The 24,832-nt window shown below is 41.3% G+C and overlaps 1 protein-coding gene across 4 annotated transcripts in view; it reads left to right on the top strand.

Moving 5' to 3' along the window:
* Positions 1-354: 354 nt before the first annotated feature.
* The window catches only part of kif6 (kinesin family member 6), a 59,180-nt gene continuing 34,702 nt past the window's right edge, over positions 355-24,832 (top strand). For 2 of the 4 annotated variants that reach the window (XR_007882644.1, XM_051393432.1), the window contains exons 1-10: positions 356-577; positions 2,429-2,538; positions 3,849-3,923; positions 10,018-10,165; positions 10,327-10,436; positions 12,198-12,327; positions 16,273-16,479; positions 17,211-17,354; positions 17,594-17,680; positions 23,421-23,524. Coding sequence is in view for 3 of the 4 variants with exons in the window: in XM_051393432.1 (XP_051249392.1) it covers positions 518-577; positions 2,429-2,538; positions 3,849-3,923; positions 10,018-10,165; positions 10,327-10,436; positions 12,198-12,327; positions 16,273-16,479; positions 17,211-17,354; positions 17,594-17,680; positions 23,421-23,524 (1,175 nt within the window). In the remaining variant the exon portion in view is untranslated. Of the gene's footprint in view, positions 578-2,428; positions 2,539-3,848; positions 3,924-10,017; positions 10,194-10,326; positions 10,437-12,197; positions 12,328-16,272; positions 16,480-17,210; positions 17,355-17,593; positions 17,681-23,420; positions 23,525-24,832 lie in introns of those variants that run through there. The other 2 variants (XM_051393446.1, XM_051393455.1) reach the window with 2 other exon arrangements.

Here is a 24,832-nt window from a genome sequence, read left to right as displayed (position 1 = left end):
GGGGAGTGCCTACAGTGAATGCACTTCTGTCAATATGCCCACTGAATGAGTCATTGAACCTGGAGTGACCTTTTGTCTTGAATACACAAAACACCTGCTTAGCAGAGAAGAAAAAACATCAGAGGAAAGTAGAATCCCTGTTTTATTTTTACTTCTGACCATGTGTTTAATGTTATTCACATGCCCCCTCCTACACACACGGGTCCCTGAACATCTTTGAACTGACTGACTCATACTATCAGGCACTTGGGGAAATGAGAGAAAGAGAAGGATAGACGGGAAGGTTGTTTTACTCTGGTGAATCATCTTGAAGTATAGACGATCTTTGTTAGCGGAGTTGACAGCGGTGACCACCGTCGCCTAGCAACCAGCTACAACAGACTACAAAGAGCACAGCGCCGACATAGCGTTAGCCCGCGAGCTAACCAGCTATAGTTATACTAACGTTAGCTAAGTTAGTTATTTGCATGAGGAAAACCAAACAAACCTAACTGTTTTCTTTTGTTATCTGGAAAAAATGGTGAAACACACGATACAGATATTTGGTCGTATTAAACCCACTAAGAAAACTACGACGGTAAGTTTACAACTCAACATTTAACTAAACAGAACTCAGTGGATATTAAAATGAATGCCGGATAGGATGATTATTTAAGCTAGCATAGCTAATGTTGGCGTCATATTGACGAGGCCTCTCTAAAAACGTAGCATGCAGGTTTATACTGCCATTACTTCAGTTATCCCAGTTTAGAACGACGTTTTATCACAGAACAGGGTTGGACTGCTAAAAACTCACCTGTGTGCACGTAATACTGCTCAAGTTGTATTTTTTTCCTTCACTTTTTCCTGGCTGGTCATGGCAGGGAAAGCACAGGTGTCACTAATGACATTAACAAACATGGCTCCCTTCCATTTAGTGTCTCAATAAATTATTCCAGTGATCAAGAATCTACAATAACGTTACAGTGCCAGGGCCATAGCTGGAAGTGACACACATGCATATAATGCAGTCATTCATAATTACTGTTTTTAATTACACCTGTGCTTTTCATGCCATGACATGTCCAAATATCTACTGTAGAAAAAGGCCTGTGTTGCTCCATATAGCCTAAACACCTCAACATTCAGAAACACAGGAAAGTCATCATAAACCTTATTTATCTATTAATGAATGGCTTTTGGTTGCTGATACCAGTTACAAAAGCTTTGTGTGGAAGATACTATTTACTTTGTCCCACATTTTCTCTATTTCAGGCTGAATAGAGTTTCCTTTTTAGACTATATTAGATATCAAAGCTGCTAAAAGAAGCGTTTAAAGTTTAGATTCTATAACCTGCAGCAGGTGAATAATAGAATCAGATTTTTAATTTAGGGCTGGTGTCAAACAGTGGCAAGCTTATACAATAATATCAATATCAATTCATTCTTTTTGTTTTGTTTTTTGGCAATAAAGTACACACATGTATACTAATGCACACGTACTATCAGATAAGGGCCCTTTTTATTGGATACACATGTACAAAAAAAAAGTAAATTTCCATGAGAAACACCGCTGGCAGCACTTTGTTCTCTCTCAAGCCCAGTGTATTGTCTGAGCACAGCAGCTGATGGGTGAAATAATCAAATTACTTTGAGGGTTTCTCTGCCACTTTAGCCTGAGCTGACAATATCCAGCAAAATGAAACAAGCACAGCTACCTGCTTGGGGCTCTTTGAGGTTCTGCATATGTCAATGTGAAGGCAACAGAACAGTGGAGGTCAGGAGGCGATGCTGAAGGCAGGGTGACAGTGAAAAACAATCCAATCATTTAGGTATTATCTTTTATCCTGAAACCCCGGGGACTTGTAACTGCACCAGCGTCCATTGGAAACATATGCCAGAACATATGCTCAAAAACAGAGGGTGGGGGTGTTTGGATTGACCCAGCCAGCCGCACTTTAAATGTCGTCTACTGCTAGAGCTTAATCCATACTGGTTTAATGTTCTACAGTTGTTCTTGCCACCCCCGAGGCTTCGGTGAGCGGAGGGGAATGTTTTACAGTTTGCCTCCAGTGTGCACTGATCATAATTGGTTGTTCAGTTCCATTGCTTTCCACAGGATACATGCTTCATAAACTCCATCTCTTCATTTTGGGGCTTGCAATACCCAAACCACAAGTGGCCAGACTTATATTTTAGACCTAGCATGATGTATTGTCTATGTGTTTAAGTTGGGCTGCATATGGCACCATATACCATAATAGCCTACAAATCATAGCACATATAGTAGACTACTATTTCAGTCTACTGTATACAGCTACTTCAAATACTCCCCAAATGTTCTCTTGTGGTAAATCAGCTCTTTGCATTGCCCTTTGCTAATAAACAGTAGCCTGTAGGCCTTGTTCCACTGCAGGGCTGACTCTGCTGTTGTCTCTGGCTCCCCCAGGTGTACTCTGTGGACAATGAGGAGCAGACAGGTGCTTCTCTGGAGTTTGTGGTGCCCAGAGACCTGGCTGATGGCTTTGTTAACAACAAGAGGGAGTGCTACAAGTTCAGGTAGAGTGTCAGGCAGCTGTATATGTAACTTTCCTATGGCTTAATATCTCAAATCAGACTAATTCAATTCAATTGGTTTGAAGTCCACCATATTGACCCTCTCTCAATCATTGACACTGTGGAGTAGGGAGTGAACTTTCTTTCTTTCTTTCTTTTTTTAATATTTCTGGTGGGGGTTATTGTCTTTAATGGATAACAACAGCCTAAGAGTGACAGGAAAGGGGGGAGAGAAAAGGGCCACAGGTCGGAGTCGAACCCATGGCCACTGCAGCAAGGACTATGGTACATAGGTACATGGGGGAATAGCTCTGCCAGGTGAGCTACCAGGGCGCCCCATGAGTCATATATTATTATAGCCAGTAAAAGCTTTTATATTTGCTGTTCAAAATACCTTTTCTCTCTTTCTTAAGACCAATCTTATCCGTTTTGTCTTGTATGTAAAAGCAGTTTGTTTATAGAAATAAGATGAATAAGAAATATATCCGCATGCAGTCTATATGTAGTGTCTTTATAGTATCAGTATAATTATCTCCAGTCTTACAGTAGGCTGGGTCAGAACATCAAAACAATGACAACCTCTTATGTTATGCTAAATTGGAAAAAGCAAGAATCTTGCAAACAACCACTTCAGTTCTTGGTTTCAATTATGCTTAAGCTAAAATCTGCAAGAGTGGTGTAATTGTAGAATTCAGAATGAATAAGGATAACATACAACATAGAGGATGGTGAGCTGTCCACCAGAATTTACACTCTCAAGGTTGCATAAGAACTTTTCCCATGAATAATTCATCCACCAGTTCAGTCATTGCAGAGCCAGAACATCTGTTTAACGCTGGTGGTGAGAGCTGCAGCCTTACATACCCTCTGGGCAGGGCCCATGCCACGCTTCCAAGCCCTAAATTCACAGTTAGGGAGTCAGACAGCAGTGGACACTGAGAGCCTTTGAAAACCACAGAGAGTCTTAAAATAGCCCATGGAGGTTCCCCTGTGCCCTTATAGAAATAAAATTTCAGCATTTAACAATCTTCCTGGGCGGATTCCTCTCTCATCGCTCTCATCTTTCTGTGGGATAAAACATGATGGGTCAAGACTGTTTTAGAAAACAGAATGACTAAACGCCTCCTCATCCACTCAGGCAATTAAATACGCTGCTTTTGTGCTTATTCAGTACTCCTGTGGGAAACTGTGTTGAGCCTTGGATGTTTGAGATAAACCAGCCACATACATTTTTACTGTAGTAAATTAAATAATAGATGGATGTTCTGACCTGTTCTGTTCTTCCTGCCTTTGTCCTTCTCACTTTTGTCCAGGTTCCAAAAGGTTTTTGATCAAGCAGTCAAACAAGAAGAGATATTTGAAAACATTGCCAAACCAGTTGCAGACAGGTAAAATCTAACTGACACTGTACTTTTCAAAATTGCAAATGTAAATACATTTTTGTTTTAATCCCAGGTCATTTTGAACGTTTGTCATTTCCTTAAAAGCTTTTTCAAACCCTTGAAAGTACAACCTTTAATTATCCCATTCACAAAACACATATTTATTTCCACCTGTGCTCAGCTCATCTCTCCATGTTGTGGTCAGGCCACACAGGCTTTAGCCAGCCTTGTTGACAGGAAGTCAGTAAGGCTCAGCTTTCTTTAAGATGGAAATGGAGGGTGTCTGTGATTTTTGGCGTGCTTTTCATTTTTAAACCACTAAGTGGACTGAGCTGGCAGGCAAGATGGCACACTGTGCCATCGTGAGTGTGAGAACATTTGCAAGCCACAACACAGAGCTATACAGTGTACCGTAGCTGCTCACTCATTTTGAGCTGTTGTTGAATTTGTCATTCCCTAGTACCACATTCATTATCCCTCAATACTACTACTATTTAATGGAGATAGGGCATTCACCTGGGCCTGTTGTAAATGTAAAATCTTAATTATTTTATCAATATTTTATCTTTAATATTAATATGCCCAATACGTCTGAACAATTTAATTTGTTCAGTACAAGTACATAACCATGTGTTCTCATTCATTATCAATATAATAGAATAGATTACAGTTTTAGCTAATATAGCCACTTTTGAATCAATTAAAGGTCCAGTGTGAAGGATTTAGTGGCGTCTAGTGATGAAGTTGCAGATTGCAACCATTTGAATACAGCTCAGCCTTCCAAGTGTGTAGGAAAAAGTACAGTGGTGGCAAAACTCTCCAAGTAGAAGATCCATAGAAGATAATCCGTGCCCTCTGTAGATAAAAACAGACACAACAACAAACAGAATTAAAGCTGCAAGCAGCGTTGGGCGGGACCTCGCACTTCACGCAACTCGGGGCGTGCTGCGGCCGCGTCACGTGCTGTCGTAACACGTGCGGACCACAACATGGAAATTTCACGTAAATCAGCTCAGAATCGCCACGCAGTGCTTACTTTCTGTTGCCGGTAGATGGCGCTATCACTATGTCTGAATATTGTCATGTAGACGTGTTTAAAGGCGGGACTGTTATCAAGCACGTGAAGTTTCATTGAGACTGGACCAGGTACGCTGAAGTTATGAGGACGTGTACAGGGCGAGACTGTTACAGAATATATTAAGTTTATTGGAGATTGGACATTGCACACTGAAGTTATGAGTACTGTTTTATGGCGCATCGGCTGATGTACAGTCACAAATAGTGCAACTTTTCATCTACAGTTTGTTTTGATTGTACTGACCAATTTTGAAATAAAAATGGCCGACTTCCCGTGGGCTTCGGGGTATGGGTCCAAGAGGATTTTCTGTAGGTCTCGGCATGTTACACGTGCCTACCGAGTTTCATTCATACCGGTGAAACGTGGCGCCTGGGCTGCTTTTTTAAAATATTGTAGGGGGTGCTACAAACACGATTTTTGGTATGTGAGCTACAGGCACCACTCTACACGTGTCCTGTGAATTTCATATTCATAACTATTACAGTCTCCGCACAGTGATTTGCCCTGCCACCAGAGCGCCACCTAGTGGCAGATTGTTGACACCTTTTTTAGCAAGCCTCAGGGAGCAATGGGCAATCATTGTGCCAAGTTTTGTTTTAATCACACGTGTGAGAAATTCACCGAAAACGGAATTCAAAATGGCCAACTTTAACGCCACACCACGGACACGACTAATTTTGAACCGGCTATGATAACTCAATTTTAACGAGTTTGTTCAAATACAACGCGAAAAGTGAAAATTTAAATCAAAATGGCCAACTTCCTCTTGGGTTTGAGGTATGGGTCCAAGAGACTTTTCTGCTTCTTTTATCATGATACACATGCGTACCAATTTTCTGGGGGGGCGTGGCTTAGCCATTTGGTGGCACCCGTGCACGGGGACAGCTGTGTACCGGTATTTTCGCTACGTTTGAATTTTGTGCAATTTTCCCTGACTTTTTAAGCATGTTGCGGCCGCCAAATATGCGGTCGAAGGCGGCACAAATAATTATAATAATTCCTTGCTTCAGTGCTCGGTCCCTAACAAATCTTATTTCCAGGTGATTATACATGAAAACATACCTATGAATATTATATTCCATTTCTGACAAGATCCTCCTAAATGTTACACACTGGACCTTTTTAAGGTTAATACTTAATGGATGGTTGAAGGAGTCAGGTTACACTTGATATTTTTCACTTGGCAAAAGCATGACTATCAGGAGTTTACAGATACGTTTTTAGGAATCCACCTAGTTGAGAAAAAACTGCGAGAAACTAAGTTCAAGTTATAATGTACAACTCCACTGGTAGAAAATAGTGGCTATACAATTATCATCAGCAAAACTGTCAATGTCATACATGCCTACCAGATTTATTTAAATTAATATCATTCGGTATAATAAAAAAGAAAATTAGTTCTGTTTAGATTTTTATTCTTTATCTTTAAGATACCTCTACACACAATTTTCACTCCACTTCAACAAGACAAACTTTATGGTGTCTGTCAGAGCTTCACTCCTTGCCTAGACTTAGTCTAAATCAGGAATGACTTCCAAAAGAGAAAACAGCCAAGAGGAGATGGAATTTACTTGGAATTTCCTGTGATCAAATGTTGGTTGTGTTGTTGTTATGTGAACAAGGTTCGTCCTCTCTGTCTCCTCGCCAAACTCTGTCCTCCTGTCTCAATTTAGCCCCACCATCTCCTCCACATTCCACCCAAGTCTTTTCAGTCACAATAGGAGCTATTTGTGGAATCCCGCAACTGCTTTGCATTATCTTTGCTATTAGAAGACATATAAACAAGATTGTGAGATGTCTGGATTGGCTGACTAAGAGCTTGGATGTGTTTGCCCTGACTCACACCGGTTCACTGACTTGGGTATTAGTTTGGCCTCCCCAGCCAACCTCTTAACAGTTCCCCCTTGTGTGGCAGATGGTAACCATCAGGTTAGAATTTTTTGTCACAACCAGGCCATGTCTCGCCATATCAATTTGAGTTTGGCGTCTTTTAGTCTTTGATATGACTATAATGTCTGCAGCCTAGAGGGCACTAGTCACCTTGTCCAGCCATGACCAATCTGTCTCCCCAATCAGACATTTCTTAGTCCGCTGTCAGTTCCTCATCCCCTCTGCAGGATGCCTGTTAGTTTACACACTGAATATTCTGAATTCCACAAAGTTTTAACCTTTTAAATCCAGTCTCACCAAAGTGGCTGAAAGACAAGTGTGAATGGAGTGAACAATTCTCCCTGCTGAGCCCACACTTCCTATTGGAATATGTTGCTTTCTAACACAATCACAGGAATAGGCAAAGACTTAGGCCTCGTATCCTTGCTACACAAAGTATTGAAAGAGATTATGAAAAGCACTTTAGCTGGGACTGACATAGACTAAGCTATGTGAAACCCAGTTAGTATGCTGATAACTAAGCTTGTGTTGATATTGACATGGTTCCAATTACAGAAGCACGTCTGGTCTCAGAGATCAGTGACAGCATCAAATTTGGACTGACAATGTTTTTCCTAAAGCCCCTGTAGTCAGGAAACATTTATTCAGGTTTAGTCAGGAGTCACTTTGAATTGCGGCAGTTTCACTGTCACCGCACTAAAACTCAGTTTCATGCACGTAGGCGCCCATCCTCTCAACTAGCAATAACTGTCAGGTTGTTGTTTTGGTTGGTACTCTGTCATACTTGGCTCAATTCAAGTTTAGCCAAAAGCTCTAACTCGTTTACTTGAACACTAGTCTCTGTCTGTGCTGTGGTGTAACTGAAACCAGTCATTTCAACCCCAACACAGTAGTTTAAAAACAAACCAGTATTAACAGCTCCAGGAGAGGAAGAGCCAATGTAATGATGTTGGGCTGGCAAGACAAACCCTCTATCTCCATTGTAATCCCATTTTGCAAGGCTGTGAAACCTGCAGCCCAAGTTCAAAGAAGAACAGGGGTCTGTTCAGTTTTATCCTTAACCCTGTTACCTCTAAAGACTGGACATCGTGCTTCTCATAAAAAGAACGGGAAGAACAAAGATCTTCTAGACGATGAGTTGCCAATCTCCAGGAAAGCTGAGGTGTAAACAGGAACAAACATTGGGAAACGCCCAAGCCTCAGTGGCAGGGCCCAGGCCGCATCATTAGCACTGACATTAAACTAAACACTGAGCCTGTGTCTTTTCTGCCCGCTGCCAATCACTGCCATGACTCACGCTAGATTAAATGGACACTCAATGGCCGTCCAAGTCAGACTAACCAACCACCATTCTCATGAGTGGACGTTGTGTTTTATATAAACTGACATGCAGTTTTTTCCCTTACCCTCATGCAGGGTGTGGAATCGTACAGTACACAGGGAGGGAAACCCACACACTGCTCAAATACTGGTTTGGCAATTCCATTAGAATAAGTGAGAGGTTTAAGTTCGTTTTAATTCATCTTGAAAAATATAGTGTCAAGATATCCTTTTCCTTGCAATTGGCAAGTCAAAGAGCACAGAGTTTATTCTCACCTTTGATCCAAGCTCGTGTATCAGAGGCCGTCTGTCATTTTACTATTTTGTCCTGGTTTATTTCCAAGACTACAGAACAGGAGTTTTTTATGCCAATTTATCCTTCCTCATATGAGTATCATCATATTGGAAGTTCATTTTATTCAAACCGAACTAGATACCATTGGTTTCCATGGCCTTGTGCACGTGCAGAAGGGCAATTCAGTGCCAAAGCGAAATTTTACCGGGACCTGCCTAATTGACTGGGTTTGGGCCCTTTCCTTCACTCCTGTTCCCGAGACATTCCTCTCTCACCGGCAGATGTCTGTCGCCATAGCAGTTCTCCACTCACTGCCATCTTTTCCTGTGGATTTAAAGTGTCAGCTTCAATTCATTCACTCAGACTTTTGGTGTCTGCTTAGGCATACTTGACAGTCCCTTGTACGTTAGCAAATTAAGCTAAACACTAGCTTACTAGCTAGCTAATCTACAATGAGAGATAATGTTAGCGATAACTTTATGAAGTGATAATTTGTCTTTTATAGATAGATACTTTATTGTCCTTCACAGGAAGTTTGTCACCGCAGTCTGTACATAGCTTTCATACATACATACATAGATACAAGATACATAGGGACACCACGACATAACAACAAGAATAAACACTTAATGCAGCACATTTAGCACATTAACTCCACCATGTCCTGTGCGTAGCACCCACCCACGGCGGTTACTGGGATTACCTCTTCAATATTGACAAGCCTAGCACTGCATATCTTAGTACAGTTGACAGAAGAAAGGGTCAATTGGATATGGAAGAATAGTGTATTAAAGGAACAGTGTGTTGGATTTTGCTGGCCCTTTACCTCACCCTTCCCTTCCAAGTGCAAAGGAGAAACTATGGTGCCTGCAAAAAATCTCAATGGCCCTATCTAGAGCCAGTTATTGGTTTGTCCCTTCTGGGCTACTGTAGAAACATGGTGATTCAACATTGGGGCCCCCAAGGAAGGCGACCTACAGCGTCTGTAGATATAGGAGGCTAAGTCTATGGTAACAAAAACATAACGATTCTTATTTTCAGGACATTATGCACTTATAAAAACATAGTTATGAGGATTACATTCAGTTTCTGCTGATAGATTCTGAACATTACACACTGGACCTTTTTAAATCTGCGTCTTATAAAACAGGGATGTCATACTGCTGGCCCAGAGGCCATTTCAGGCCCTCAGCACCCCTCCCTCCGCCCCACGACATGCTTAGATAATCTGGCCTGCAGGATTATTGTTTTGTGTTTTTATTTTTAAGTATGATGTTAGTAATGGAAAAATTTTCAGAATATTGCACTTTCTTGTACTACTTGAACATTGAAGTGGCCCTCCTATGCAATGACAATACCAACAGTGGCCCAAAGCCGATTTGAGTTTGAGACCCCTGTTATGAAAAATGAAAAATAGATAATATACAGTGTCCATCTTAGGTAATACATTAGGCTTTATGTTTTTAGTGTTTGTGAACTTGTCTGGTAGGCTGTTAAATGTGTGTGTATCTGTGCAGTGTATTGGCTGGGTATAATGGCACCATATTTGCCTATGGCCAGACGGGCAGTGGGAAGACCTTTACCGTCACAGGAGGGGCCGAGCGCTACAGCGATCGTGGCATTATTCCCCGCACCCTTTCCTACCTGTTTGAACGCTTCAGCCAGGTCAGCAAAAAATGAATAAGCAATTCATGTAAGGCATCAATTTCACTCATACATATAGGCCATACACATTGATAAATAACAGAAAAATGTGTCTCTACCATCAAAGCATCTAAATGTATGCACCCAGTCCAATTTTACATACTATATTTTTTGCTCCACAGGATAGCAGTATGGTTTACAACACACACATCTCTTACCTGGAGATCTACAATGAGATGGGATATGACCTTCTGGATTCCCGGCATGAAGCGTCTCGACTGGAAGACCTACCGTCAGTGTTCTTTTTATTACTGTAACTAATGCTACAGACATCCAATTACAGTTGAAAATGTAAACAATTCAATATCAGTCATATAAAGTGTATATTTTGCCTTGAAAACATGCACTTAAAAGTGATAAATACACTTATTTTAAAGTTGTAAGACCAATCATCCCTGGTTCCATTATTCTCTCAGACACTTGTGGGTTTAGCTGAGCCTTATTCCTGAACAGCCATTCGTCAGCCTGGCCCAGAGTCAGCGTGTGGTGAAATATGGAGACTCTAGTATTTACCACCTCACTACAAACTGCCAACTAACATAATGAGACTCTGGGACAGCAATGGATGTGGTCAACCTGGTGGCAGACTCGGCCACTGGAGTGGAGAGCAAGAGGGTCATGTGGAGAAATAGCTTTTCATAGCTGTTTGCTGCTGCAGCTGGTTCTGAAGGAAATTCTTTTTTTGTGTCCATCTACCTCTTTTTCTCACTCATTCTTTGTTGTCTTGCTGTTTTCCTCTCTACCTTGCCCTGTCATTGAAATGACTGCATCTCTTCCTCACAGTTCATCCTGCTTCATTCTGTCTTTGCTTCTGCCCATCTTTCTTTGTAATTATAAATTCCATCTGTCTGGAGGTTTGTCTGCGTATGATCTTATTTTTATTTTTATTTTTTTTCGCCTTTTTGTCATACTCAATACTTACTCATCTCAAAGTAGACCTTGGGCTTCCAGGCGCGACATCGTCTCGGTACATCATTTTGGTGTTTGTCTTGTGTGTTCTTGTACCGGTTCCATTTAAGTTTCTTCTCTCCTTTCGCAGAGGATCCAGCTCAAGGTTTCGATACCCACAAATCACAGTCTTCTGGAAATAGACGGTGCCCGTCGTTAACCATGCTGTGGCCACACTTGCTGATTCAAGGAGAAGCTGTGGCACTGACAAATTTCTCTCTTTAACTGTTGGTCTACTTATGTCTTTCACTGCCTACCCCTTCCCTTCTTTCTGACATTCTCATTCCCTAATTTTTTTTTCTTGTTTTACTTTTTCTTGACTCCATCTGTGCTTTATTTCCATCATGCGTCCGCATTCCATCCTCTAAATACCTCAAAGTCTGTAAAATATCTTTTTAATTTATACAATTTTTTTATTTGTGTGAAAATACAATAATCAAATCCTATTTTGGATTGGTGGAGATGTTTGGAAAAACCAAACCCTAACCCTGGGTACAGGCCTTTAATCACATTCAAATTAATACTGTTTTATCAAACTACCTCAATTACCTACACATGTTAACATAATTATCTACATGTGGTCTGCAGTCATTCCACCCTCTTTGACATCTCAATCCAGTAGCCATGCCGTCACAACCCTGGTGGCGGGATGGAAATGATATAGTAGGATCATACGAGTCATTTCAGCCCCATCTGTCCAAGCACTGTGCTTCAGAGTACTTGATGTGGGCAAAGACCAATCACCTGTTTGTTTTTAAAAGCAAGCCCTGTCTGTTATCAAGTTATGAACCCCCGGATAGATAAAGCACACGTGTCAAACTGGGTCGCAGCCCACACCGACTTGCAGATGTGGTTTGTTTTGATTTAGAGCTGAGCGAGGCCAAGGCGACGGGAGGGAAATGGATGACATAACGGACATAATTAGTTTTTTCATAATTGCTTCAGTGTTGGATTATTTGGGTTTGGGTCATTTTTTATTCATAATTTGGAGTTCATTTATAATGCTGGAATTTCCTTTAACAACATTTTTTCTTTTCTTTTCCAGAAAAGTAATGATCATGGAGGATCCAGACCAGAACATCCATCTCAGGAACCTGTCGCTGCAGCCGTCAGCAAATGAGGAGGAGGCTCTGAACCTGCTCTTCCTGGGTGACACCAATCGTATGATTGCAGAAGTAAGAATAAGGGAAACGCATGCTTCAGTAGGGATTCTCCACTAACACACCATACCATACACTATATGCAGTGCTCTTGGAAAGGATTGCAGACACTATGCAAAAATACATGACCACTCCCAGGCTCAGTGGCATAAAGGCTATTTCTTTTGTCCACAAATGAAATATGCACTCTAAAGGCTACCTTAAGACCCTTCTAAAATATTATTTTGGTCCCCTGTGGTCCCTTTTACCATGTTTTTTCCCAGTAAAACTAAGCATTCTCTCTGTAATTTTTGTTTATGTTGTGGTGGTTCTTTTCTACACTCAGACACCCAGACTCCCCACGCTGATGAGACGTGTGGTGGGGTCAGCTTTTGCTTTGCAACCTGAGGTTTGGAGCAAAGGGCTGATCTCACCTTGTTTACTTGTGTTGCTAGTTTGTAAGTAAATAACAGACAGTAAAAGTGAACTGGATAATCAGGTTTCAATCAGAGACTTGCTTTTAATTTTTGACGAGTGTTTCAAAGTCAGTTTTTGATGTGGCTGGAATTGTTCCTTGAAACAACCAATGCAAAAGATGGAATTTCTCCAGAACTTGGAAGTGGGTTTAGTAGCTAGTATCCTCACATAATGTTTGTAGTGTATGAGAAAATGTACCACATGTAGTACACATATTCCACTGAACTTAGTCCATTGCCAAAACAATACTGCATTTGTTCTTCAGCTACCTTAAGGACACACTCCCAGTGTCCACTGTTGTTGTACCTGGGGGTATATTTCAGTGGAAACACATTATTGGATGTTGCATTAGTTTGTTGATCAGGCAATCGAGGCGTTGCACAGTTCAGTAGGGAGCCCCCAGTACAGTCCACCTACACAGAGACTATTGTGAACTCGTCCTCTCTGGAACTTCTTCACAAGAAGGTTTCTCTGGAGCCCCGAAAAAACAAAGCACCGTCAACATAGTCAATTTGTCGCTGCCAAAATCATCCCAGGAGTCCTTGTTCCACGTAGACTTCCAGGAAAGTTAACATTAATGCTTTCTTTCTTCTCTTGCTCCCAGCCATGTGGATAAAAGATGACACATCCATTCACGCCACACTCAGCAGAGAATGAGCTCACTTGCTTTGAGACTTGGCAATCCCCTCTACACTTTTATTGGACAGGAAATAAAATACACCTTCTCAACTCCTCACCCTTCCTTCAACCTCATCAGGAAACATTTCCTCCCATAGGGTATTTTCTCTGCGTCCCTGTTTCACTTCACATGTGGGGATGCAGGGCCTGGATCTTTCCCCCTTCCTACATCCTGACTCCCTCCTGAACTTGTGGGGGTGAGTACGGTGCATAACAGGTCTTAATCTTTTGAATCAGCAATCTCTAAGTGTTTAGGTTTGTAGCACCAGATTACGCCTTTATGCTGACCCAGTGCAGCACTGTGTGTGGTCAGCATTGTGGTGCATGCAAGCTCAACATGTGGTCAACTGAGAACACAGGAGAATAAAGAGGTGACTCCAGTGAGATTGCATTGTACTGCTGTTTTTTCACAACTAAGATATACTTTACCCAGTGTGGACACTTATTTCCTCTGTGGACATGAACTCACTGTGTGTAACAGTTAAAAAATCCCCTCCACTCACAAATGTGTTTATGTCTGACCTTGACCATTTACTAACTTGCATCCGTATATGTTCCTCTATTGAAGGGGGAAATGTCTGTACTCTTCCCTCAAATCTGACATTCAAACATCTGGCCAAGCCGGTTTTGGTACATGACAAATTGGAAATGTAATGTTGCTGCATGAGGCCCAGTAAACAGTACATTCTTCTTATATATTCTATTTTCAAGAACTGGGGAGATGCTACCAAAACTGGATGGATGGATGGATGGCTAGATAGACAGATGGATGGATAGACAAGGAAACCTGAAGCCTCGAGCGCAGAGCAGACTTGTCCAGAGACTTGTGCAGAGAGCGAGAGTTTGCACTAGCATAGTGAAGGTTTTGACAGCCAGTTAGCAAACAACATAAAGAAATAAACAACATAAAGAAATAAAAGATGCTAAATATCTTCTGATAAGTCTGCTAGAATCTCTCAATATTTCCTCTAACGCTAGCCATCTTGATGTGCACTGCTCTTTTCCCAGTTGTTCATAGATCCAGAATTTCTCAATGAGGAAGAAAAGAGTACATGTGCTTCCAGCCACTTTTCATAGTGTTTTTTTTACTTGTTATGTGTGAACAACGTGTGAAATAGAATATTACTCATAGAGTATTTTTACATTGTTTAAAACGTGTCTGGAGTGGAACTTTAGACATACATACTGTACTTGATGTACTCTTTAGGATGCATGCACCTCTGTAAACTTACTAGAGACTAAAAGGTCTCTCAGCTTGTCCTGAGTGTTAAATACATATATGCCATGGACAGGACACAATAACACTCAGTCACTTCCTATTTATGGGCAGCTGTCAGTGTCTTTGAATACTTGAATACTAACATCCAATATTTAACTGTCACCCATGAGTGCTGGTATTGATTTTCACTGTAGTACATGAATTAACAGTCACTTAATGTATGTCATACTTAGTGCTAATGCAGTGTAGAGCAGAAGTACTGCAATAAATCCTCCCTTCATGAAGGTTCTAATGTCCAGTTCATGTTGACACTGTATTAGAGAGCTATTGATTCAACTTTATGATCATTTTGAAGGTTGTTTGCTGGGCTGTGTTTCACATTGACAGATGTTTCTTTTATTTAGCCAAACCTTATTGATATAAATAGTTGAAAATAATAGAAACACCTATCGGTATATTGCAATACAGTTCAGCAGCACCACAACCTAAATGACTCAAAATGATCATAAAGTTGAATCAAACAGTTCAATGTCAACAAAAGCTGAGCCTTATAACCTTTATGATGGTAGGGTTCATTGCAGGGCTGTTTTGGAAAATCACTGTCAGTGGTGAGACTGTAAAACTGATTCTATAACATAGACACTATATCCTTACCCTCGGCCCTTTATTCAACCCTATTAGGAATGTGATCTCTTGTCAACATCTAAGGGCTGTCTCATATTACTTTAAGGGATACCCTGAAGAGCAAACATGGACGTGTGCAGAGTGAAGAGAATTCAAACTGAGGAAAGAGATGATAGTGGCGGGTTAAGATAGTGAAAGATCTGTCAGAAGCTGTCATGACCTTAACAGACAGGTGTTGGCACATTTACGGCAACAACAAGTCAGGGTCAGAGCACCTTTTCAGAAGGAAAGACCTGGAATGTCTATGATGATGTTTTTGAGTAGAGAGAATGTGTAAGAAATGCACATATCAGTGACCACCAGAAAGAGACTGTCAGTCTTTATCAGACTCTTATTCAAGTCAAGATGTAGTACATCATCTGTTCCAATTAAGTTGTGTTATTTAAGCCACCATCATATGTCCAAGTTGCCTACGTGCTTGGGCACAAGCAAAAAAAAAAAAATAGAAGTCTATGATCAGCACTATTTTTCAACTGTTTGTTCTCTCTTTGAGGGACCCATGAGTAAAGCACCCTCCACTAGTTAATAAAGCTTGTTTGTGCAGAGTGACTCATACTCTATTTCTGTCTCCTCCTGCTCTCAACCTGACTTCTGTTGTTCCAGTGACCATCTGAAAATCAGCCTCAGCTTTTGGAAAGCTGCCACCATGTGTTTACTGCTCATCGGTTACACATGGTGTGCCTTTGATCTTCAAACCAGCGGGAGCAAGAAAAAATAAGAATCAAAGGAAACATGTTTTTTGTTGTTTGAATTTGGCCAGTACTGCAGATGGAGAATGAAATTCCATTTTTCTTTCTTTTCTTTTTTTTGTGTCCAACATGTGTACCGATTCAAAATACTCTCGCACACAGACCGGGGAATATGACCGCATTTTCAAAATATTCTCTCACCGATCTGCTCTCTCCTCTCCTCTCTCTTCTCAGACTCCAATGAACCAAGCATCCACCCGTTCCCACTGTGTTTTCACTGTGCACCTTTGCAGGCGCGAGCCAGGCTCGGCCACCCTGCGACGCTCCAAGCTTCACCTGGTGGACCTGGCTGGATCAGATAGAGTTAGCAAGACTGGCCTGAATGGGCAGCTGCTCACTGAAGCCAAGTACATCAACCTCTCCCTCCACTACTTGGAGCAGGTAGCCACTTCTGAAACAACATTTGTATTTAAAGATCCCCTCCAGACAGTTATTAAGTCATATATACAAATGGTCTAAGAATATGCACATTTTGTTCAAAAGTTTTGCTGCTGGACACAAGATGTCTCCTGCTTCCCTGTGAAGTCCTTTCTCAGTGTCTGTGCACTGGTGGCTTCTACATCACATTTGTACGACTTCCAAACTATTTGTGTTGTCACAAATCATGCTAGATTTCAGCAGATGAATGTGAAAACATCTTTCTAGAGTCAAACTCTGCACAGACATCATTCTGCACAGTGAAGATCAGACATCATACTGTAGTAAAACAGATTTTTGACTGGAGGGCCACTTTAAAATAATATATTGTACAATTTAATATTCAGAATATATTTGTTGTGAATAATTAAATACATCTGGGCATAGAATGCAATTTATTTGTTTGTATTTCTCCATTTACTGTGTGTGATTTGACACAGCCAGTTGAATGCTTTCACCAGGAGAAATTCTCCTCATTTAGACTTCTTCCCTTTTTCAGTCTGCTATAAGTTCATCATAATTCATTTTATGTCAGACATTTGGTCACTTTGATTAATGACCATCTTGCAGCTACTCAACAGTAATGACCCACACTGTTGGAAAGAATAACTACTTTTTGTTTCAGTCATTATGTTACAATCAGGCATTTCTGTCTTTATTTACATATCAGCCCTTTTCATTGCTCTTTTCTCCAGGTGATCATAGCTTTGTCTGAGAAGAACCGCTCCCATATTCCCTACAGGAACTCCATGTTGACCTCAGTGCTGAGGGACAGCCTTGGGGGCAACTGCATGACTACAATGATTGCCACTATGGCAGTTGACAAGAGGAACCTTGATGTAAGGAGGGTCTGCTCTAAGGCCATGTTGACACAATATTCTGTTAGATTGCCATAAAAGTGAGGAGAAACAAGATTTTGGAGTGCAAAAATGTTATAGGTTATAGGCAAGCAAGCAAAAATAATATATTTCTTACATTTTGTGTCTCACAGTATATTCTGCTTCATAGAGAGTAATTAAGAGTAATAGTCCTCCCTCAGGCAAACATTAAAACATTTATTTAAAACCTCTTTCTTCAGGAGTCCATCTCCACATGCCGCTTCGCTCAGCGCGTGGCTCTCATCAAGAACGAGGCAATACTGAATGAAGAACTGGATCCTGCCCTGGTGAGACAGCCAGGCACTCACTGCACTCCACCAGTCACTACAAATACCATACCACAGCTTAGCCACACAGTCACACCACTGGAGCATGACTTAATGTGCTGTTTCATTATGGCCAGACCCTCCTCACAGCTTCCAGACCTTAAATTGATCAGGGAGGGAGTTGTAGTGAGAATCCAGCTTCTAAATGTAACAAAGTGTAACCCACCATGTGCCTAAGTGTCCTCTTTAGTTTTCCGATACCAAATGAGTTTTTCCAGTGTCAGACAGACATTCATTCTGTTTTCCAGCTTCAACACGTGGATGCCTGTCCGTCTTGTATTATTTAGACTGCTCACAGGGTCCTGTTTGCATTCTCTCTCTGTTTTGTTTACATGCCTCCAATTCTGTTATGGCATATTTTATCCCAGTACCTTACAGCCTCTTGAGAAAGCTTCCAGCTGGAGACTGGCGTGTATGTATATGTCTTTGCACACATTCAAGCAAGAAAGCACAAATTGCAATCATGGAGCAACGGAGCAATTCCTGCCTAGACGCTGTCGAGCTGAGGACACAGTGTAATATTTTTAAAATGAGAGTGGGAGAGTCTTTTTACTTTCATTATATTTAGTATCTATACACTATGAATTCTTATTATAGTAAGTTAGAGAAGAGGCCAGGGTAAGAGATGTAGAGCAGAGAAAGTTGTAGTTACAGTATGTGGTTACAGAGGCCACTCAACATTTTTTTTACTAAGACCTTACTAATACTTCCATATCTGCCTTTTGTTACATGGTATTATAATGAGTAAAAGGAAATTGCATGAGAGATTGCCTGAGCAGTTCAGTCAGGTTAGCCTCCTTTACTTTCTCCTTTAACAATACTTGTCACACCTTTTATTGTAGAGTGCCAGGAAGCAGACCTGCTAGTTGTTGTAAAGGCCCCTCAGGGGATATACAGTAGTAAGTCATCACAGCTATATCCGCTTCCTCCCCTCCCACCATGACCTGCCTAAGGATCAACATGCTACTGTATTACTGCAGCTGAGACTTGGCTGGCCACTTACAAACCCTACAGAGGTATTTTTAAGAGAGTCTGCGGCCGGCGCAGTAATTGTGACAGTGTCTGGCTGCTCCCAATCGGGTCCGGCACAGTTACAGCTTCAGGCAAACCCAAACTCCGTGGGCAAACTTCTTGTCTCCGTTTATGACTTTTTCGTGTGTTTCTCATTTTGTTTCGTCGCTCCCGTCTCTCTGTCTCCCCCTCTATCTCTCTTCCCGGTTTACTGAGAAAAAAACAAAAGTGAAGCCAGCAGTGCAGTTTGCAGATTAGAATGATGTCATTTATTGTGGCTTGGGGTGACACTCAGACTCCCGTTTTTGGCCTTCCCCCCCATCTGTAAGCACACTGTCTATTGGACATGCCGGCTGTGGTAATTGATTTGAAATCTGGAGTTTGACTTTGACTATCTTGCAGTCAGTGTTTGGTACATCGTTCAGCCACACACACTGCCTTAATGGTCCTATACTGAAGCCTACAGGCTACAAACTGCACTTCTTCAAAGTCTGAACAGCAGGAAACCAGCCAGACCAGACAAAACATTTAACATGTCTCTCGTGGAAAGGGAAAGAATGAGGTGTTGAAAGTGACCTGTGATCATAATGAAGTCAGCCACAGTGACCATACCATATAAGGTTGGCTCTGTTGGTTACTCTAAGAGCACTAAGGTCACTCTTAATCCTCCATCTAGACCTGGCTGATCCTGGTCTGCAGTCAGAGGAAATTGTCAACAGTTAATGGATCTTCCAAGATGCCTTACCTCACCTCAGTGTAGCATTTATTTCAAGTATGTACTCACTGTGCAGGAGTTTGAGTTGAGCTGAAATGCCATCAAGCTTCTTTCCATAAATCTTAAAGGGTCAAAAAAGTTGATCTCAGTGTGTTGTTATGCAGCTAATTAGAGGCTGGGTGACCCTCCTGAACCTGGACTCTCCCTTCACTTAAAGATACACACACACACACACACACACACACACACACACACACACACACACACACACACACACACACACACACACACACAACATCTTGCTGGAGACAGCTCTGATTAGTGCATACCTGTGAGTCAAACAGAGGCCTGCTTATAGCCCACCAGTGAGACATGTTTGGAAAGCGGGTGTGAAAATTCCTGCGGGTGGCTGCTCTGCCTGGGTCCCTCATCTTGTCTAAGCGGCGGGCATTTGTTAGGACAGAAGGGAGTTTGGAAGTGTAGTGGTGTGGAGCCATAGTCTAAAATGCCTAAATGATGCCGTGCATGGAACACAGCCCATGTGTTATCATTTTGTTGTGGGGGATAAAAGACCTTGCCTACGTTTAGGTGTAGCGGGAAACTATGACTCCTCTTCCCTCATTAAAGGAGGCCCCGTAATTGCAGCATGTTTGTGAGTGGCATACTACATAATACATATGCATTTGAGGTGTAACCTGTGGTTAAACTGCAGTGCTTACAGTTTAATGTGGGTGGTTCTCTGCACAGCATAGTATGAAGCATGTGTTCAGGAAGATGTATAATTTAAAGTTAGAACTGTTTGTATAAGTGAGTGTAATGTTTCAAACTTAATTGTGTAACATGTTTGTCAGCACATAGATAGAAACACAGGCATACATTTAGCATTGCTTTTTCACCATAACAACCTGCATTTGGTATTCTTGCACCAACATGGGTTTCCATAGGACATGCTGGCATCATCAGTCACGAGTCAGTTTTTATTCAGAGTGTGTGGAAGCCTGCCTTGGTGCTGTGGTACCAGTGTGGGCTCGGTGCTCTGAAATAGACTGTGCGATTCCGCTGACCAACAACTGGCGGTCAGCATTTAAGGATGCAGCTGGGAGAATTACATCAGACCATGGGTTCCAAAAAGGAGATGCAGGGAGTGGCTCTGGTGAGGGACGGTCAGCTATGATGTTCAATGTTAAAAAATATGATATGGGTTGGATTAAGGATGAAATTATCTTTTAGCTAGGTGGCACCTTCCCCAAACCACACTGCAGGTCTGTTTCTTCTCAAGAGCATCTTAAAGTTGACTATGTCTGACTGTATGACTGCTTTTGACTTTCCAGTTAGAAGATGTGTTTGCCAGAAGTGGCAGTTCTCTGCTTTGATGACTCAGTCTGACCTTTGACCTTGGTTTAGTTCCCACCGAACTTTGGCTATCTTGCGACTTTACAACAGAAAGTGTCACTGTGTGCCAGAGTCACACAGTGACACTTTCTGTTGTATTTGCTCTTTGCCACTTAGACAGTTCCAGCCATTCAGTCTGCCATAGTATTTTGCGGTGTGGTCAAAGTCAGTGGTGATTGTTAAGTGGGATTTATACTGAAGAAAGAAGTGGGTCATGTGAGACAAAGAACAATTGCCACTTGTTTTTTTAAGTGGTTCTGTGTTTTGTGGTCTGATTTGTGCAGAATTTTTATTCAACTGGTCTGGCTTCCTTTCAATAACTACACCATCCATTGATTTTGGTGTTGGCCTATTTTCCCTACCATTAACATGTAATTACACGTCTCTGTTTAGATGTAATGTGAAAAGGCTCATTCTCTTCCTGGACTGATTCCACCTTTTTCAAGGGCAAATTTTGGCAAATGAATGAATGCCCAGTTAACATCTCATACAATTAACTGCAGAGATATCAAGTTGTAGGCTTTATTAGGTTAATCAGTCCTTCTGGGTTTATGTGGCCCTTTCACATTTAATCATAGCACCCTAAGTTCAAGTTATGGCACACTGCTAGAAACGGCTCAGCATCAAAATAAGCGCTCATGTCAAGTGGGCTCACCTCTAACCTCTTCGTCTCGCTCCTCTTGCTGCGGACCAAGGAATCTAGGATGTAATCCCACTTAACAGGTCTGTTGCACGAAGGACAAAGAATTAAATATAAAAAGGAAACTGTTAGTGATGTAAAGTACAGATTTCCAATCAGGAGAACCTCTACAGTTGCCAAGGGGAGATTGAAGAGAAGCTCAACTAATTTGTGTATATATATCCACTTACTGAGTCAGCTGTAACATCTGAACACTAACATTGTATCGCCAGCAAGTAAGCAGAGAAGTGAATAAATGCTTGAGATGGATAGCTAATTATCAACTTACTGTATTTCAGCTATTTATCCAACCTCTAATAGATAAATAAAAGTAAATGATAAATGATTAAAGTTTTAAGCTTAATGTAATGGACAAAGTATTGACATAGTTAGGTAAAAGTATTAAATGCTGACATATCTGAAAGTATTTGATACATTGTTTGAGTAGTTGAAAGTAATTGATAAATGGTTCAAATTGTTGGCTACATGTAATAGATAAATGGTTCACATTTTGGAATTGTTACCTAAAGGTATTAGAAGAACATTCTGAAGGACCTAAAATGGTTGATAAATTACTGTAGATTGCTGTAGACTGTTAAAAAATAAACAGTTGAAATGGTTAGCTAAAAGTAGTTGAGAAAACTGTGAAACAGCTAAAAGTAATGGAGACACGGCTTGTGTTTCTACCACTCCAAGTGGTAGCAGTGCAAATGTAAACTTATCCAAACTGACCTAAACATTTACAATATATATTATATATTATAAAAAAACTATAATATCCATAAGAGAAAGGCATTACCATCAGCAAGTGATACATTTGTTTGAAGTAATTTCCCCCTGGGATTATTAAAGTATTTCTGATTTTGATTTTGATTCTGAAAATGTAATCTGATTAATTGGACAAATAACAATAGCCTCCTGATGTTAGTCCCAATTGTACACTTTCCATTGCCAACGGAGCAATACAACTCACAAACCTATAATGCAGCAATCCAAATTAGAGCTATTAATGTGAGAATAAATTCTTTATGGCTACCTACTGCTACATAAATGTAATGCCACTTCATCTATGATCTGAACTCACTAATCCTTCAGGTGCTCGGTAGTTAGATGCCTGCTAATCCTTACCTAGACTGACATGAGGCCACTTAGACTGACCTCTCTGGGCGTGGACCCTTTCACCACACACTCATTCCCAAAGATTAAAGGCTATATGTCAGCGAGGGCCAGAGCCTGAACACTTTTGTTTTTGGTGAATTCTCCTTTCATGCCTTAAACAGCTCTTTGTCACATATTCTGTTGTCTCTTACCTTCGTGTGGTGTGTTCTCCATCAGGTGGAGAACACAGTACCTGGGGCACACAGATCAGGGAACATATTGATGTCAGTAATAAGCAGTGGAATGATGCTCTAGGTTGTTGTCTTGTCACATCGTCTCTCCTCTGATCATGATTTTTGACATTAACAGACATGCCTGCTGTTACTGCTTTGGGTTGCTTTTTTTTGCCAAGATTGCTATCTAAGTACTTATTTAAGAAGCTATGTCTGGACTTGGTGTGATATTTTGCGTTTTTTTATATATAGAGCAACCAGACCCGGACAGCGGCCTTAACCAAACATGTGTGGACAGACAGCAACAGAATGTGTTCTTTTCTTCTTTTTTTGCCACTGCAACTGTTTAATGCTAATTTATGTTTTGCTTGCTGCAGTTTCTTACTGGAGCATCCAGTTGTCTGGAATCACTTAAGTTTGTCCTCTAAATGCATCAATAAGATAAGCTGCAGTGACGTTTTCAGCAGCAATATAGCCTCCGTCTGCATCGGTCTCTGTTTTGTACAGTAGGTGCAGCTGTGTGTTGTTGTTTTTTACAATGTGTGTATGCTGTTTTCTGTGTCTGTATTTCAGCAAATAGCACGCTTAAAGAGGGAGATCCAGTCTTTGAAGGAAGAGCTGGCCATGCTGACAGGAGAACAGAGAGATGACCAGCTAACTGTGGAGGAGATCCAGAAGTACGTCACCTCTTTTTACTTGATTCTTCGTCCCTTCAATCCAGTCAGTGTCTTAACATAGCATAGACATTTTGGCCTATAGTGTTATCTCAAAATACACCTGACATGACAGATGAGGAAAGGCAACAAACTCACTCAGTCCTGAGTTAAATTTGTATGTTCCAGAGACGATATCACTTGTTGTACAACTTGTACGTGTGTGTAATGATATGACCTCTGTGAGCCAGTCATCTCAGGACAGTGTAAACGGGTATAGTGTTGGGCTGGCCCCGTCAGCCCTCTGGGATGTTTACAGTGCGCCTCAGACCCAGGGAAGAGAACAGATGGCCTTTTTTTGGACTGTAATTTGTATTCGTAGTGCTAGAAAACCGGAGATGCTTGAGCAAATATGTTTTATGATTTATAAGTATTTGGGGTTTCGCCTAAAGTGCCTACATAACTTATGCTGCTGGATATGCATTAGAGCTGAGTTGAAGCCTCATTCACTGAGGCCTAACCAGCGTTTCCCAGGACTGCTTTATTTCTGCTCTCATGCTCAAATGGCAGAGGGACTCAGTCAGGGCCAGGGTTCAGGCCAGAGGTTCCATCGAGGACTTGGCAAATAGCCTGCCCATCACTGCTGATGTATTTACTGTGCTTTGGCCCCCTCAGTCCACCTTCTTTATTATTTCCTCTCTACCCGGGTGATTATCCTCGATTTCCCCCTGCTTGTGGTCTAACTCACGCAGAGAACCTTTTAATGATGTCTGTTGTGACCACATTCACTGGACATGCTGACTTTTTTTTTTTTTTTGCTGTTTCCTCTTCAGTTTATGCCTTGACTCATCTTCAGTGCTGAGTGATTGCACATATCCTGGCTTATTTGTTGTCACATTTCCAAACACACATATATCCCCAGGCATACAGATTTCTTTCTTTCCAGAAGACTATTCTGCTGCCTTCAGTGCTTTATAAGATTCAGTATCAATCCATTCCTATACTAGTTGAAGCCAATTTAAATTAGTTTTCCTAAATGCAATATTAGTTTGCTACATCACATATCATGTCACACCTTAGAAAAACTATTCGGGAATCAAATAAAATTCTGGCGTTTGAAGGAGGATTTTCTCTTACAAAATATTGTACATGGCATCGAAGGGCTTTCTCCAGAATCAAACTTTGTATCACAAAACCACTGATGTCTCGCAGGGCCCTGAAACAAGACCGCTGCGTTTGTTTTAAGCCCTTTGTCATGTAAACCTTGCGTGTTTCTACTCCGGACACGTTACAGCGGAAAATAAAAACCGCACGTCATCGTGCCTACATTGG

Source organism: Dicentrarchus labrax, unplaced genomic scaffold (assembly GCF_905237075.1).
Source record: "Dicentrarchus labrax unplaced genomic scaffold, dlabrax2021, whole genome shotgun sequence".
NCBI classification, from domain to species: domain Eukaryota; kingdom Metazoa; phylum Chordata; class Actinopteri; family Moronidae; genus Dicentrarchus; species Dicentrarchus labrax.
Note: the sequence above shows the minus strand (reverse complement) of the source record. Positions and strands in the feature narration are given on the sequence as shown.